This window comes from Neopsephotus bourkii, unplaced genomic scaffold (genome assembly GCF_033783945.1).
Source record: "Neopsephotus bourkii isolate Nb327-2 ecotype Australia unplaced genomic scaffold, CSIRO-AGI_Nbou_v1 NB_1760, whole genome shotgun sequence".
Taxonomy (NCBI): domain Eukaryota; kingdom Metazoa; phylum Chordata; class Aves; order Psittaciformes; family Psittacidae; genus Neopsephotus; species Neopsephotus bourkii.
The window spans coordinates 4,060,581-4,078,173 of record NW_026902234.1 but is presented as its reverse complement, the minus strand read 5'-3'; the positions used below and the strand labels follow the sequence as shown (position 1 = coordinate 4,078,173).

The 17,593-nt window shown below is 40.1% G+C and overlaps 1 protein-coding gene across 2 annotated transcripts; it reads left to right on the top strand.

The window, feature by feature from the left end:
* The first annotated feature begins 578 nt into the window (after positions 1-578).
* Positions 579-17,473, top strand: RFX8 (regulatory factor X8). Of its 2 annotated transcripts, XM_061377630.1 has the most exons (10): positions 579-693; positions 772-849; positions 1,352-1,465; positions 2,103-2,253; positions 3,692-3,750; positions 6,833-6,989; positions 8,502-8,596; positions 9,815-9,929; positions 13,359-13,649; positions 17,242-17,473. In XM_061377630.1, the coding sequence occupies exons 1-10, from the start codon at positions 691-693 to the stop codon at positions 17,349-17,351; spliced, it is 1,173 nt and encodes a 390-aa protein (XP_061233614.1). In that variant the 5' UTR covers positions 579-690; the 3' UTR covers positions 17,352-17,473. The 2 variants fall into 2 exon arrangements, with proteins under 2 accessions (XP_061233614.1, XP_061233615.1); XM_061377631.1 differs by lacking the exons at positions 2,103-2,253; positions 3,692-3,750.
* The last annotated feature ends 120 nt before the right edge of the window (positions 17,474-17,593 follow it).

The window sequence follows — 17,593 nt, the reverse complement described above, 5'->3', positions numbered from 1 at the left end:
CATAAGCGTGCTGTCATGGGATGGCTTGACACCAAGGTTCTTGGGAGTCATCCAGCAGAGCACAAGCAACAGAGTTATGTGCACCAAAGTGAAGAAAAAAGGAGAGACTGGATGCCTGTCTTTTTTTTATGGAGCACCCGGATGCAGTAATGAATGCTCTAAAGTGGATGTAATGACAGCTGATGAAAATGTGCTGTCACCCTGACAGCAGAGCCAACTACCTACAGCCTTGTTTAGAAGGTTACAACTGTGACCTGAGTGCTATAGAACACATAAGTGGAAGATACGTATAGCATTAAATATTCACTGGTTTTGAAAAGAAATTCACGTACTGCTTAGGATTTAAATATTTGGTCAGCCATGCTTGTTTCTTTCAATCACCCTTACTTTCTGAAAAAAAAAAAAAAGACAAGTATTTCTCTGAAGAAATACATCTTAAAAAATTATGTTATACAATTTCAATAAAGTACTTCATACTTTTAACAGAACTGACAAGATGATTGTGATCTTTTTATTATTATTATTATTGTTCAAAATAAATTCTGATGCATTGAGAGCAAGAATTTTCACTGTTCTCCATCTGTCATTTATCTTAAGACTGAACAAGAGAGATTTCAGTACCTTTGGCCTGAATCCAGCAGATTTTGTCTTTGGGAGCAACAAGAGGTAGTGAAGAAATACCCCTATGAAATGGTATGTTCTTGTTTTCGGTGATCAAGAGAGCCAGCCCTTTGCCTGTGAAATCTTTTTGTACCCTTTTTTTGGTCATAGGTTGTACCGCTTGCCAATGAGTACTACAGCCATTGTCAAATCATTTTACATATGGTGAGAACGGGGGAACTTGACAAGGTATGCCTTTGCTTTAATAACACTCTGATGACAGCAAACCACTGTAAGGGTAAAATTATTTCTGTGTAGCTTATTTACTCTATGGTTTGATCCAAACTCAAATAGAGACCAAATCTCTATGGTTTGATCCAATTGTAGATTAAAATTTATAGACAAAAGGAGCATTCAGTTAAACTATTTGGGAACCCTGAGCACTCCTGGCACATCAACAGGTCTGAGCCCAGCACAAAACATAAGGCCATGAACACATATCTTTCATTATATCCACATATGCATGGCACAATTCTTTGCTTCTCTCCTCTTTCTTCCTCTTCCTTGTGAGGTTCAGCCCCAGGATGCTTCCACTTATGCTAGATCCCAGCCAGGATGGGGCCAGGCAAAGAGCCCAGTTCCCCAGCCATTCTTTTGCTCCTGTGCTTCTGTGTGTTTGCTTTATTGAATTACAGTTCTCGTTTCACAAGTGCAAAATGAGTGAAAATCCATAAAGGACTTTGTGTGACAGGTGGAAGGCTGTATCATGTCATTCTGGAAGTCTCTGCCACCTGAGAAGATAGCACTGATGTCCTTGCCAGATGTATGCCAACTCCTGGAAAGCTATGACAGGCATCTATTCAAGGTACTGTGGACACACTTGCATGTTGTGATTATGTTATTATGTGTTTCTGTCTTTTTGGCATTTTTACCCTATGAAAAGGTACAGCTGTTTCTTTTGTGCTGTACAATGGGATTTTCACTTGTACCTCAAGTCTTGTTCTGGCTTCTTCTGAGACAGCACAGTTTAGATTTTGAAAGGAAGCAGTGGAATTTGCAATTACTGCCATTTTGCTGCTATATGTTCCTTTGAAAGGCCATAATACCAATGGAGTATGCTGCTATAAATGTGGTCGGTGGTTCTGGCCTGAGGTTATATGACTGAAATTTCAACTGATAACTGTTTTCCAAATTATGAGAGGTGTTTTTCTTTTGAGAACACTGCTTATTTTGATGACATTCCACATAGAAATATGCAGTATTCTGATCAAAATAATTTGCTGCTTATTAAGTAGTGTCTAGTAATTAATTTAGGAAACAATATTTATTGTTAGGATCATTTTCTTTATGCTAATAAATGTAGCTTAGCTATTGCTTAATTGGAAAAAAAGAGGGGGGCTTCTTTACATTAACATTTAAACGATCAACACAATTTTGTTTCATGCTGCTGTAAACATCTGTAGCACACCAGTCATATGCAGATCCATCAATGTGTATTCTAGGAAATGGAGAACATCCTACTTCATGATTTTCTGGAGGAGGTGCCTCTGCAACACATTAAGTCAGTCATATTGTTCAGTAAAAATGTTGAACTTTGGATGGTTAATGCTTTGGAATACTTTCCATTACAGCTCCAAACATCGAAATCTAAAGGTATGTTTGAGGAATAGAGATTTTCATAAAATAATCTTTGCTTAAACTGCAGAGAAGACTGTGTTATGACACTCAGAGAAATTATTTGTAAGATCTTTTTAGCTGAGGTAACTTCCGTATTAGTGAGGACTACAATTAGTTGGAATACAGTTAAAAACAAATAGTCTCAGATAATGTGTGAGAACAAATTTAAGCCAAAATTATTCCCAATTAATGGTAAATTGGAATGTGCCTGAATCTTTCCAAAGATCTGTCTCTCAGATGTGTAGAAAACTGAATAATATGCAATCTGCCCTCTGAAATTTGGGACTTGTTCTGCCTCTTCACTTCATAAGTGTTTTATGCAAATGAATTAATGAATGGCTATAGCAAAGTTCAATATAGAGGGAAAAAGCCCCATAGTCCCATAAGGAAACCATGACTGTCATTAAAGAAGGATTTGAAAAAGTCTGTACTATATAAAGTTGTGTCTATATGTGTGTGTTTGTAAATATGTATTTACATATATACACATATTTATATATGATGCTGAAGATTCTGACTAAAATGAAATGTTGCTCAGTTGTTCAGTGGGTGAACACCAACTCCTCAGTGGCAAAGCAGGGCTCCTGTGTAGACAAAAGATTGCATTAGCATTCATACGCTCAAGGAGGACTTGCAGACATTCTTAATTCTGGCATTTCTTACATTTGAGTGCTTGACAGAGCAAACTTAGTAATGTGTTTTTAAAATGTGTGTACATGGAAGTATATGCAATTAATCAGCTGCAACCCTTTGTATATACATTCTGGCCTTTCTAGTTTTTACAAACTTCAGAAAACAGACATTTTCACCTGAAGCCCATTGCCTGTCTACAGAAGTTTGCAAATTGCTTTATACTCAGTTTTCCTGTAATTACCAGTGACTTTATATTTTATTCTTAAAAAGGGATATTCTTGGGTGATGCTTGTCATACTTACAACACAATATAAACAGAAGAAAAATAGAACCGAAGAAACCAACTAATATGAACAGTGATGCAGAATTATAGCTGCAAAGGTGCAAATGAAAACCCTCCAAACAAAATATAGGAGGTGTAGAATGAATGTTGCTTTGCTTTTATTCACCTTAAACCATGCATGTAAAAGAGTACCAGTCTTGATTAAGAAGTATTTAATGTAGAAACATATTGCAAGCATTTTTACTGTGTGTCAGGGGTTAACAGATTTGCAGTGAAGGAAGAGTGCTGACCTGGGCAGCTTCCACTGGCAAGCTTTAAACTGTGAGGGTCCCCAGCCCAGCCCATAATGCTGGCTGTGTGCCCCCGCTGTGCCCTCCCTTAGCCTCCGTAGCTCCCCCTGGGATCTATTTTCTAGCTTAAAAAACCCTGTCTTTGTTAATGTCGTTTAGACTGTAAAATATCAGTTACATGAAACATCTGCCTCTTCTTCTTTAACAGAAGTTACAGTGTTTATGAAAAGACTCAGGAGAAAGACAGACCTTGCTAACATGGTTAAGGTATGTTCCGGAATCTGTGGAATAAAAAACCTGGGCATCTCATTCACTCAAGCTGTTTGGACTATTTATGAGATGTTCCCTTGCTCCAGAGCAAGTGACACCTCAGTCATCATCCGTTGTATTCTCCTGGCTTCCAGCAATCTGAGATGAAGGCTATATCAACATTTTGGTACTCAATAGCTTGATTTTGGCATCCCCAACATCTTGGGGTAGTGAGTTCCGGGGTTTGATTATTTGTTGCATAACTTTCTTCTATTACTTTAAAATTTCTGCTTTTCTTCATGCAATTCTCTCTGCAAACCTCCATCACATCCTTCCTCAGTTATTTCTAGCCAAAGCTGAGGTTTATCTCATCTTCTTGCGTAGGAGTCATTTGATATTTCTAATCAACCTTTCAGTTTTCTCTGTCTAAAACACACCTGGAATTTCAACTGCAGACTGATGGTCAAAGCAGGTGAGAGTGCTCCTAAGGAGAAGTACTACAGAGGAGCTGTGCAGCTGTAGCCTCTGAATGGTGCAACCAAACCATCCCTTGTAGAGTGCTTTGCAATAATTTAGCCACCTGGTAAGAAAATGGGAACAATTTTGGCAGGCTCATCATTCAAAAGAAAAAAAAGTAACTTTCCCATCATGTGTAGATAAAGCAGGCTGACAGCTGCTACTACCTGGACACGCACAAGTAATTAGAGCATAAAAAGGTGCAAATCCCCTGCAAGAAAGGAATGCGAATATGATGCGTGTCATTTCCTGGGGCTGATTCCTGCTGCCTCTGGTAAGCTGTATTTAAGTGTTGTCAGAGCTGGCGCTCAGTCACCTAGAGAATTATAGTTAGTATACTGAATAGCAATGGCTGAAGGGACCAGACTAAAATAGTTTAGCATGGAGCTGGGTGTTAGCAGCACACTAATGATACTGCCCCTGGTAGTTCCCAGCCTTTGGGTTGTGTGTTCTTGTTACAAGCAGCAGCAATCCTGACACTGTAAACTCCAAGTAAAATAAGAAAACAGACTTTGTCTTTAACTTACCTGCAGGGGATTACGGAGTGAGAATCAGAGTGGTTTTGTTATTTTGGTAAAGCTAGCAGAATGATGAAGGGTTGCTAGACTGGGAATTTTGTTTGCAAACAAATGGTCAGCTACATTCACTGCTGACTTGGGGGTCACGGCAAGCACGTGGTGAATGGGATTTATTAAAATGTGTATGAATCCTGAAGTTTTTCTGAATTTTACAAAAAATATTTTTCATCTGGACATGGATTATTCATATAAAAGCACAAAATTCAGCAAAGGCTTTAGGATCTTATCGATTTCCATATGGAAGTAAGAGACTAAATGTATAGATTAACAAATTTTAGCAGATTCAGGTTTAATTTCCTTTCTGTTTTCATCATTTCATCAAGAATCTGAAGGAATACTGTGTGATATTATCAATTAATAAGAAAAAAAGAGTGACAGATTAGGATCAAATGTTAAGCTGTGAGTAATACATCTGGGGACAAATATGAAGCCGGATTCATTCACAAATGACTCATAGAATCATAGAATATTTAGGGTTGGAAAGGAACTTAAGATCATCTATTTCCAACACAGCTGCCATGGGCAGGGACACCTCACACTAAACCATCTCACCCAAGGCACTGTTCAACCTGGCCTTGAACACTGCCAGGGATGGAGCATTCACAACTTCCCCAGGCAAACTATTCCAGTGCCTCACCACCCTAACAGTACCGAACTTCTTCCTTATATCCAATCTAAACTTCCCCTGTTTAAGTTTTAACCCATTACCCTTTGTCCTATCACTACAGTCCCTAATGAAGAGTCCTTCCCCAGCATCCCTATAGGCCCCTTCAGATACTGGAAGGCTGCTATGAGGTCTCCACGCAGCCTTCTCTTCTCCAGGCTGAACAGCCCCAACTTTCTCAGCCTATCTTCATACGGGAGGTGCTCCAGGCCCCTGATCATCCTCGTGGCCCTCCTCTGGACTTGTTCCAACAGTTCCATGTCCTTTTTATGTTGAGGACACCAGAACTGCACACAATACTCCAAGTGAGGTCTCACGAGAGCAGAGTAATGGGGCAGGATCACCTCCTTCGACCTGCTGGTCACGCTCCTTTTGATGCAGCCCAGGATACGGTTGGCTTTCTGGGCTGTGAGCACACGCTGAAGCCGGCTCATGTTAATTTTCCCATCAGCCAACACCCCCAAGTCCTTCTCCTTAGGGCTGCTCTGAATCTCTTCTCTGCCCAACCTGTAGCTGTGCCTGGGATTGCTCTGACCCAGGTGTAGGACCTTGCACTTGTCATGGTTAAACTTCATGAGGTTGGCATCAGCCCACCTCACAAGTGTGTCGAGGTCCCTCTGGATGGCATTCCTTCCCACTAGCGTATCAACCGAACCACACAGCTTGGTGTCATCGGCAAACTTGCTGAGGGTGCACTCAATCCCACTGTCCATGTCAGCGACAAAGATGTTGAGCAAGACCGGTCCCAACACCAGTCCCTGAGGGACACCACTTGTTACTGGTCTCCAGGCGGACATTGAGTCATTGACCACAACTCTTTGTGTGTGGCCATCCAGCTCATAAGCAGATAAATGTGATAGAACCCCAACTGATATTATTTTAACTAATATCATATTTCTAACGTTATTTTTACTTTCTCAAAGGTTTGAGCAACTTGAGAAAACCTGCATTTGAATTAAATTGAAACATGTGCTAAGGACAGATAACATCGATGGGAAAGTCGGCCTTGAAACGCCATTCAATGTTTTAGACAAAATGCCATTATTTGGCATTACTATAATAACTGTAGGCAGAACCAATTGCCCAGGCAATTGCCCAGACACTTCAATTATGTTGGCCTGTCTGCTTCATCACAGACAACACCGCAGAGTGCCATTGAAAAGAGTATCTCCCAGAACAAAAAACTCTTGAAGACAACTTAAGATTCATCTCCTTTGATTATTTTCTCCCCCCAGTTTGGAGACTGGTTATGTAAAGTCTAGTATTGAATAAAGGAAGCTTTTTGACTGACCTAAGGGCTTGGGAAAATGAAAGCCATTAACTGTTTTCCTATTCTCTATAGACAATGAGAACAGTCTTGAACAGCCACAGCAAGGTCACTGTTTTGCGATCAGACTTGCATTCTGTCATCGAACAGGGATTTCTGGATATTCCTGGAAACCTCGTTCAAAAGGCGTTTAGGAGTCCAGACGAGCCGCAGAATGACATAGAACTCAAATGTAATATTTTTTTTTGCTACATTTTGTGTATTCACTTAAGCCCTTGTTTGCCACTGTTAAAGCTCCAGCATTTCCTCTTGTTTACCATTATGTCTGCCCTAATGGGAATTACAGACTTGCCATAACTCGAAGTGCTGGAAAAGAACAAATAGAACTGAGAATGGAGCACATAATATTATCCTTCTAACTTTAAAGGTTAAGAATGAAAGGCTTTCCATCCTGACTCTCACTTTTTCCTGTGGCAGCAGCAGTGGGGTTTGTGTTTCTTCTAGGAGAATGTTGACAAGCAGGGATATTTTTTATCCTTTTCTTTGACAAAAAAAGAAGTTTTTAAGCATTACATTTCACATTTTCCTCTGTTATTAATTCAAGTGCACTGAATAACTTCTTGTGGCCAGATTTTAAAATACTTTATGCTTAAGTGGACGAAGCCCTTCCGCTTTCGTGTCTTTTTGCTGTATTGCAGCCTGTAGACAATAAATGCAGTTTGTATGCAGCCATGCCATAATGCCTTTGCCAGCTTAATGAAAAGAGAAAGGAACATAATGGTAAGTTAATATTTAGATTACTGGGCTGCCATTTAAATTATTAGCATGAGACTGGCAAGTTGAACTAGGCTGTGCACAGAACTGATGAGGGGAAACCTCGGCTCTTCATTTCTGCTCTGCCACTGACTTTCTCACTGACAAGGGATGTGCCACAGCCTTACTAGCACTTCTTTCAGTAGGAATAATGATTTTCTTTCTTCACAGAACCATCAGAAGAACCCTTTAAAAATATTTATTTATATCTTGAAATCAAGTACAATGCTGTTATTAAATTTGCTCATTATATTAATGATGGTCTTACTCTCTCCAAGGCAGATATATTTCATTTTTTGTTTCCTTTGCTTTTCCAAACTGTTATTCATAATAAGCAAGGATTCACAGACCCTATCCATATGTCTTCCTGAAGTAAGATGTCCCATTAGATGGGCATAAATTTAGAGAGGAGCCACAGTAATGTACCTTTTGGCACAGGGTGGTAGTTTCCAATCTTTTTGGGGAACAGCTGCCTGATATGCAGCAGTATTATCTGTATTTCTGTTGGTCTACAGAATTCTGCATTTGCTGTTATTGTTTTGAAACCATTTTCTCCCCCTCAACAGATAAGCCAGTATTTTCTTTTCTCAACCATATAAAATCTCAGATAAGTAAGTTGGCATTGCATATAACCAAATTCCAGCTTTCACATTGGAAATGTTTATTCTTGCCACTTTTGCCATAATGCACTAGATCACTGCAGATATAGTAGAAATGGACATAAATGTGAATTCTGACTGATTTCAAAGTAGGGTACAATTCCTTAGTAAATGAACAGTATAATTGCATTGATCAAAATTATATAAACAGATGTCTTAATACATTTCAAGCTAAAGATAAAAGAAAGAAAAAATGAAGTCAAAAACTGTAGAAATAAACCAAAAAGCAAACCAATCACTTGAAGTAATGACCTCCCTTCTATATTTCATAGGTTTGAATGACTTAGTGTCTTTGCTGACACCTTCCACAGACATCCGGGTTCTCTTGAACTGTGTGTCTTCGAATCTTCATGCTTTTGTCATCCAGGTACAAAATTAATAATTTCAGAAGAGAAAGAGTGATCATACAAATTATCCAGCTACACGCTGACTGTCACTACTCTGCAGGAGCTACATTGTGCACTAGCAACCTGACCAGACTGCAGATTTGCATAAATACAATTTATGCATGCAGCAGAAAAAGAGAGAATTAATTGGCATACAAAAATTCCATCTGTGCAAACAACCACAAGCCTATCTCTGTGCATATATCCACTTGGGCAGTTTCAGTATCTGCTCTCATTTCATAGCCACATATCCTAACAGTTCCTATTAAACCAAAGTTAAGAAGAAAAATGTTCGTAAAAAGGAGGAGAACACTTTATGATTCTTGAAAACATTGATTCATAAAACTGTTGACCTTTAGCAGGTGGTAGGAGAGTGATAATTGCTAGCACAATGTCTACAGCTCCTGTGAAAGATTCAAGTATGACCATCCTCACATACGCACCTTTCCATATGTTACCAATTCTACCACGCCTGTTCCATCACTGATTCTGAGTTAGCGGTAGCTTAAGCGTACTGCTGAATTCTGCTGCTTGTCAGCCCGATTAACTTGAGTCTGAGTGGTGGTTAAAGGGTTGTTTGGGTTTGGGATTTTTTTCTCTTTCTGAAGAAGTAGGGTAAATTTACTTCTTTAGCTTGGTTATTTCCTAGTTTTTCATTCTTAATTAAGACTAGTACTTTGCAGTTCTGTGGTGCCTTCAAATCACAGAACCCTCAGCTACCTCAACGGATAGTCTAGAGAAGACAGAACGGAGCTTCTCCTGGGTGTTCAGAGTCATGGGGCATAAGGCAATGGATACAAGTTTCAGCAAAGAAAATTCCCAATAGACAGAAAGCAAAACAAACAAACAAACAAACAAACAACAAAAAAACCCCTCAAACAACCAAACAACAATTGCCAGGAGAGTAGTTAAGCATTTGAAGAGGTAACCTGGAAAGACTGTAGAACCTCCATCCCGCAGCTATGCAGAACCTGAACAATGCCTGAACTAAGCTGGCCATGCTTTAGACAAGAGATTGAACTAGATGTTCAAAAGTCCCTTTCAACTTATTTTAGGATTCTGACAAAAAAAGCAAACCAGAAAAAACACCTTTTTGTTCCACCTTTGTATGCACTCTGTACAGGGAAATGGTCTGCAACACAATAATGAATTCTTTTAACCAACTTTTTCATAAAGCAATTTTTTTGTTCTATCTGCAGCCAAGCAGGAATAAAGAGGAGTTTAGAGAACTGGCATCAGATTTCCATTTGAGATGGAACTTCCTACTGAGAACAATAAGCAAGGCTATGACCCTCAACAACACAGACAGTTTTGGTAAGTAGGATCTTTGTGACTTGATTGGTATGCCCCTTTCTGAACTGAGATGGCAGAGGCACCAGATCATATTAACTGACATAAATTTATGCTACAGTCAATAGGGCATCACTTCTTCCTTACTCCATTCAAGCACCTTTTGCCTGGTGATGTGCCTAGACGTGTCAGGGACATGAAATTATTCCTTTTCTTACCAAACTAGTTCTCTGAGCCAAACCCTAGGATAAGCAGCAGGGAGGAGAATATGAGCATGCCGCTGGAGATGGCAGGAAGGGCAAGACTCCCTCTCTTTTTCAGCAGAAGCCATTATTTTTCTGTGGGGAAATGAGGAACAGTAGCCAGAGGTGTGAGCCTTTGCTCTCCCTCCCTACAAGAGCTGCACACCCCAGCAGAAGGGTGTGATGGAGACCTAGAGCCACTAATATCCAAAACCACAAACATTACAGATATATCAAGTGGTAGGTCAAAGTCCTTTGGGTTCTTTCTGTACAATAAAGCCAGAGTAGAGCCACTGTGATAGCAACTTGCTGGAAAGGCAGCTAGTACCTCTGACAACAGCTATGTGCTCCTTTTCCATATGCCTTCCACTGACTTAGGTGCTTGCCTAGGCAGCAGCAAGCCTCTTTAAACTGTTAAACTGACTAAAAACTGGTCACTCCTTTAGCTGGGTTAGTTTTGCCTCTGATTTAGGGTTCTGAGCTGTCAAGCATCAAATCCATCATACCCCAGTGCACATCAGGAAAAGTGAAAGGACTGTGCAGTCATATTCACTCAGTGTCTTGAATTGGTGCAACCATGTCTTGAGTAAGTTCAGTCTCTTCCATTTCTGTATTGCATCAACTTCACCTACTCTCTCTTTTCAATTTTAAAAACTTCCAGAGTGTCTCTCTCCCTATTATTCATTCTGCAGAGAGGTATAATCTCCTATGAGCAGCATCTGATAAGCTGTATGAACCTCTTTTTTTTCGATTTTCAGTGGAGCATCTTCTTATTTTTTTGTCTGTTGTTGGATGGGGCTTCACACAAACAGCCAAAGAAAACCTCATTATCTTCTTTGAAATTCCCCTTCAAAACTGAACTTTCATGTATTTCTTACAAAGACATAACAAAGGGGTACATTAAGGTTGTGGACTTCTGTATTTTTCAGTATTCTTCCCCCATTAATACCTGTGTTTGTGCATGTATGTGCAGACTCCTTTTCTGCATATAGCTGCTACCTTTTGCCTTATATTTAGGCTGCAAACTGGCCGTACCAGGATCTATGAGCAGGGAACATAGCACAGTAGGGTCCCTTGTCCATCAGCTGTTGCATTACAGTAATTAAAATAATTAGTCTTTCCCTCCACAGGATTTCTGTACAACACTCTCCAATGCTGCATGCAATACTTTGGGCAATGAGGGAATTTGGAATGAATTCCAAAAGCAGCACTGGAAGCATAATGTTTATTGAAATTCCCCACAATGATGAAATCCTCTTCCTTCTTTCCATCACAAGAAGAGTTTAATGAACTGCTTCCCTGTTCTGCAGTTGTCAGTGGCTAGGGACATAAATGATGGAGATCATCCCCTCTTCTGCTGAGCCTTCCTTAAACTAGTTACAAATAATATTTTCATCTCACTTATGACATTCTTCCTACTATACTTCACTAATATTGAATTTATTCTCACATATGGGAGTTAAAAATATTTTTTAATCTTCTGCTGTGGTGCTCCAATTGATTTGGTCATTATTATCTCCTTGGTTGTTTAAGATTTGGGGTTATATCATCTAATAATGTCCCTTCTTTCCCATGTTTCTGTTCTGGTAGGATATTGAGTTTTAGTGGACAAGACTGACAATGTGCTGTTAACAAGCCATCTGGTGTAGAAGGTCCCTACTCAGGGCCACTGCTTTTCAGAAAACTCTTAAATCTCAGTATTTGTTGCAGGAATGGTCGTCATCCTGGAAGTCAAAATATGTAACATCCACACTGAGGATACACAATTACTAAGGGAAACGTGTGAGCATCATGTTAATGCAGTGTTAATGCAAAACTACACCTCATACCAGTAATCAAAATTTGTCTGGAGCTCCTGCCTTGGAGCTTGGCACATCTGGCACACATAATATACTGTCATACTCACATCTCTGAATTCAGAATGGACTTTTAGGTTTTACTTTTACCCTTTTCCAGCCCAGCCTTCACATGGGTGATGCCCAACTGTGATCACAGGAAGTGTTCAGCTACCCCCGCTGCAAGGCATCAAGGAGCAAGTGTGCTACAGCAGTCAGGGCTAAGGGGACCTCTACAGCTCTTTCAGCTCCACCTCCTCCCCAACAAACATGCCTTTACATATCTCTGTCACAAAGCTTCGTGTCAGCTGGTAAACCTCCCTTTCCATACCAGCCTGCCTTCCAGGGCATTCAGGAGTGTATTGCTGAGCCACACTGGCTGGACAGTGACCCATGCATTCCTTTTTTGTATGCAAGCTTTTTCAACCTACTCCCTCTTCAAAACTGCGTCCCTCTGTATCATCCCAAGGGACAACTGAAGTGGTAGCTGTTGTTTCATGCTTAGTCTTCTTGAACACACTGAAAACATCTGTAAGACTGTTAGAAGCACTTGTAGGCTACTAGTGCCAGATCTGCATAGTTTGAACTCCAAGTATAATAGCCTTTTTCCTTGTCCCATAGGTGAACAACCACTTCCACTTAGCTATAATATAAAGATGCACAAAAGGACAAACAGGAAAAACAGTAGCTTCTCAGACACATATAGCATAAAAAGAGGCAGCATTTTTCATTTTTCAAGCTTAGTTTTTCATATAAATTTTGGTATCTCCTCATTGATGTCCCTATAAACATGTTTGTGGGATGCAGAGGTTACAAATTGCTAGATGAATTGCTGTGCAGGTTTATGGCATGGAAGAAGACTTACTATTTACTGCAAGGGCTTTCAACCAAGGTAAGATTCAAAAGTCAATGGCCGCAGTGAGTCTGTCTTGGCTTTTAGCCATTATGCCCCAAGCTGCAAGGTAGGCCATTTAATGTCATAGGTACAAGATATATAGATGTATGTAGGAGGGTTTACTTGGCAAGATTTATCCAAGGGGAGAATTGGGGGTGATATGTGGTTGATGATAAGCCTTGAAGCAGCAGTGAATGTAGGGGAAGAACTTGAGCAGGAAAGCCTATAAACAGGAGTATGCTTTCCTCTCTAGCTAAAATAAAGGGGGGAAAGGCTTTTGCTTATGTTTCAAATCTGCTGTTGGTTCCTTTTTTGATGTGATATTTGGAAGTACATAATCTTGTAGGTACTACCTGATGAGTGCTAGTCTGCTCCTTTGTCTAGCCCATTACTATAATGAAGCCCTTCAAAGAAGAATGCATCACGGAGATAAGGAAATGAGGAGGTTGTTAAAATTATTTTTGCTTTTCTTTAAACCTAGGATCCTGGCATTTGCTTAACTTGCTGCTCATGGATTTTGTGGCTCACATTTTCCTGTCCTGTATAGAGGAGAAGGAAGATGAAAGTTTCTGGGTTGCAAAGCAAAATGAGTTCCCTGTTCTGTGGTACTACAAGCCCAGCTATCTCTGGGGCTGTTTTGCAGAGGAGCAACGTCAAGCCAGTACTCTACAGCCCGCTTTCAGAACTTCGATGCAGAGCCAGAATAACTTTGGAAAGAGCATGTTTTTCCAGAGTTCTGAGATATGCGGTGGACACAGCCACTGGCAGCAAGGTAAAATAAACACTAACTTTAAAGAAAATGACAAAAAAAAAAAAGGGGAAAAAAAAAAAAAAAGGTCAATTGGGAGGGATCTCAGGAAGTCTGTGATTGTTTGGGGGATTTTAGGTGTGTAAAGTAGTAAAAATGAAATCTTTACATCCCACCTCCATCCCATGATCCTATCAAGGATCCACCCACCACATCATCACAGTTCCCTGATTCTTGCCTTGGGTTTCCAGAAGACCTTTGGCATCCCTCCAGATTCCCTGAGCATTGTCTAAGCAAGAGCAGTGCTGTTCTGGTGCACTGGGAGCAGCGTTTGTGCTAGCTGATGAACAGGCTGCATGCACTCACTGTGCATGACATGGTCTTTTCTCACTACTAGAAGCACTGAGAGGCTCTTTTCCCTCCACCTACCTGTTAGTTTTATCAAAAGATATATGAAATCCTTGAGATCTTTCTGCTCCACTGGACTTTCTTGCAGTCAGTCTGCTGCTTCAAACTTACTAGCATAAGGGATGACATACAGGTAGGAAACAAGAAAGACTCTAAGTCTTCCTAGAACACAAGGCTAAATATAAAGACATATGGGAACATGGATCAAGCCTCTGTGCTTAACACAAATGATGAATTAGACATTCATCTGTTTTCAGAAGTCTCTTCTATGTAGTAACAGCCCTTGTCTTAAATCTCAGAGAACATTGTGTTTTCCAGAAAATGGTGCTGGACAAATGTTAATGGCACCAAGACTTATGAAGAAAATAACATTCTTAAGGTGATGCTGCTAAAGTTGTTTTACTCTCAAGATGTATTCAGCTTCCTTAAACTAGAACCAGGACTGGAAACGGACTGTTTTAAAAAAAATCTTTATTAGTTATACAGACCTGTCATGGACCCTTGTTTTTTTAAATATAAAATATGCCAAAAGTACCTCAGCAATGAAAATGGGAAGGGAGAAAGAAGGTACAAAGGGGACAAACCAAGAAAGATTTATATGCGTGATGGGCATGTTTGACAGCTCTTGCTGTTTTTCAAATGTAATACAATGAACCAACCTGCTATAACCCCTTAATGTCAAAAATCAAACTGAGCTGCGTGCAGGCTAAGAGCAAGGACTCCCTAAACCACTGGTGGTCAGAAACTGGGAGATAAACCAGTAGAAATCTTATTCAGTATCTGCCCTCCTTCCCGTGCTCTTTCACCGTGCTGCCCATACGGGCTTTTGTATGTCCCACTATGCCCACTGTAATGCAGGTGTCAGCAGACAAGAGTTTGTCTGCGTAAGCAATGTGCCTATAAATATGTCTATCAGTTTTGCATATTTAGGCTGATCAGAGTGAGGGATGAGGGGTGTCAGAGAGGAAGGGTATAAAACATGAAATGGGGAGTATGAGGACTTGAGGAGAAGGTACGGAGACAGTGAAGGATTGGGAAAGTGTAGAAAGAGCTTAGAGTTAAAAGATCCCAAAGGCTGATGGATCTTATCAGTCCACATACAAGATGCTGATAATGGCAGGCTGCAAAAGAGATCTACTGATGGTTCGAGTGTTTGCAGTTTGTGAGGGAGCTGAAAAATTGGAACCTGCAGCTCAAAAGGGTTTTAGGAGCTGTGATAGTGAGTGAGCACTTCTGCCTACTCGTGTCTTCAATTGGGTGGTAGCTCCCACCTCAACTGTTGCAGGCTCCTTCTTTTTGAGTGTCCATACTAACTCTACAGGTTGCTGAAAAACACAGGGTGCTGAAAAACTCATCTTCATCACCCACCACTTTGTATCACATCTCTACAGATCTTTTGAATAGATTTCCATTGCATGAGGGTTTGTGTTCTGCAACTTTTGGTCACCAAAAATCATCATCATCATGCTCCCAAGCAACCATCTGTCCCTGCTCCTGACTAATCCCCCTTTGGCCACAACTCATTCTGTGGGGTATCTAAAGCCTCAGCAGCCTTAGTGGCACCCACCAGTCACACTCCTGTTTCCTGGACCACATTTCTGCTGCCTGGCATCTCTCTCTCTGCATCATGGGTATATTTCATCATTTTTCCTTTTAACTCCTTTACCTCACGCAGCCCCTGCAGCTCTCTGAGCCCCAGTGCCTTTTGTCAGTTCCCATCCTCCACTCTGTCCACTGCCAACAACAGCAACCTCCATACCTTTTTAATCTTGTCCCACAAGGCATTTCTGTGCCTTCTCTACAGCCTGTTAGGCTTAGGAAAAAAATCTGTTCATCGCACCTCCACCCTCATCTCATTGAAATTAGTGCTAAATACTCTGTTTTGCAGTGTAACCCTGGAAAAATGAGAGGGAGGACTGGTAACAGAAATCAGAAAAGAATCTCCCAATCTTGCCCTGATATCAGCAGCACCAGTGTGTGTCTGTGGCTTAGCGGATCCCTTCATGATCTTTTAGTTGTCACCTTCACTCTTCCTCTGCCTTTCCCATCTGTTTTTGGTCTTCCATTCCTAGTTCATGATGAATATAAATTACACTCCTCGGCAGAGAGACCATTTTATTCCCATTTATACTGAACAGCACAGTGCATTTCTGAATCATTTTTTAAATATATATATAATTTGAAGCATGGAAATAATTGCTAATAATCTTGAAAACAGAATATATTCCTATTTAGTGCCATCTCCTGAGGAACATGTTAGTTTTACATGAAAAAATGTAGAGGGTGGGGAGTAAGACAATACAAGATTTGAACACACTGGCTTAACAGGGAGCATGGCAGATGAAATGTTATACAGCCAACAGCATGTAGTATGAACTAAGAATTGCCGAAACTGGTGGCAGTAACAAAGATGCTCTGAGTGAGCCATAATCTATAAAAGTGCAGCTCAGAGAGAATTGGCCTGATCTTTATTCCTTATCACAGAGCTTGCAGTTGCTATCGCTCAGCATGAATAGCATTTTTTAATCTAGAAAATCCCATTCTAGGCTTCCTCTCTTTGTTCACTTGTTACCAAATTAAAATCCTATTAAACTGCACACCTGCAGTGGGTTTATCTGCAGAGCACCACGCTGTAGCTTTTAATCCAATTCCACACCTTCATAACATACAATATACTGCAAATCAGGGCGCAGAGAGACAGAGGGTACACTGTTCATAGCTTTGTTGGCAGAGAACACTTTGATTTGTTAAAAAGGGAGAAAAAATAAGGACATAGTTAATTACTTAAAGGAATGGTAAGTGTTCATATGAGTGGTCTGTATAATCCGGGATACAGAGAACAAGTGAAATTATTAATTAAAATGATCAAAAACTGAGAGCAAAATCTTGACCCTACTTAAATTCAGTGGCAAAACTTCTGCTGATTTTAAGAAAGCACGGATTTCAGCATGAAAAGGCAGTCCCCATCAGGGGAGAGACAGGCTGAGTGGATGTGGTCTCTTATCAGACCTTGCTGCCCTACGATGAAATCCAATGTGTATCTCCTCTTGTTGGGTTAATTGATGTAAAATAAGGTTGGGTATCTGTAAAATAACTTGGGTTCAACAGCAGAGAACAGAGAAGAATTTTTTTTATTCAAGGAAGAGACAAACAAATGATTTACAGTTCCTATGGTCAAAATATTTCCATTTTTCTTTTTAACTTTCAGCTCATGCAGGTCCTTTTGAAAGAGAGAACTACCAAAACTTTTACTATGTTGGATCTTCAAGTCAGAAGGAAAGCACTTCTTACTCAGAACAAGACAGAGATGATTCTTGACTTCAATGAACACCAAACTTTCAGAGAAAACCAGCCTGACTTGAAAATTCTGTATGCTAGACCGTTATTACTTTCTGATATAACTTTAAGAAAATACTGTTTTCATTCTCTTAAATTTAAGATATTTTCCCCAGAAATACTAATTGCGAAACTCTACTAGCAACACTGGTTGTTTGTTTTTTTTCAGATGTCATGCTATTTTGTTGTTTATTAGAAGAAAAAGGTAAAATATTTGTGGTTTG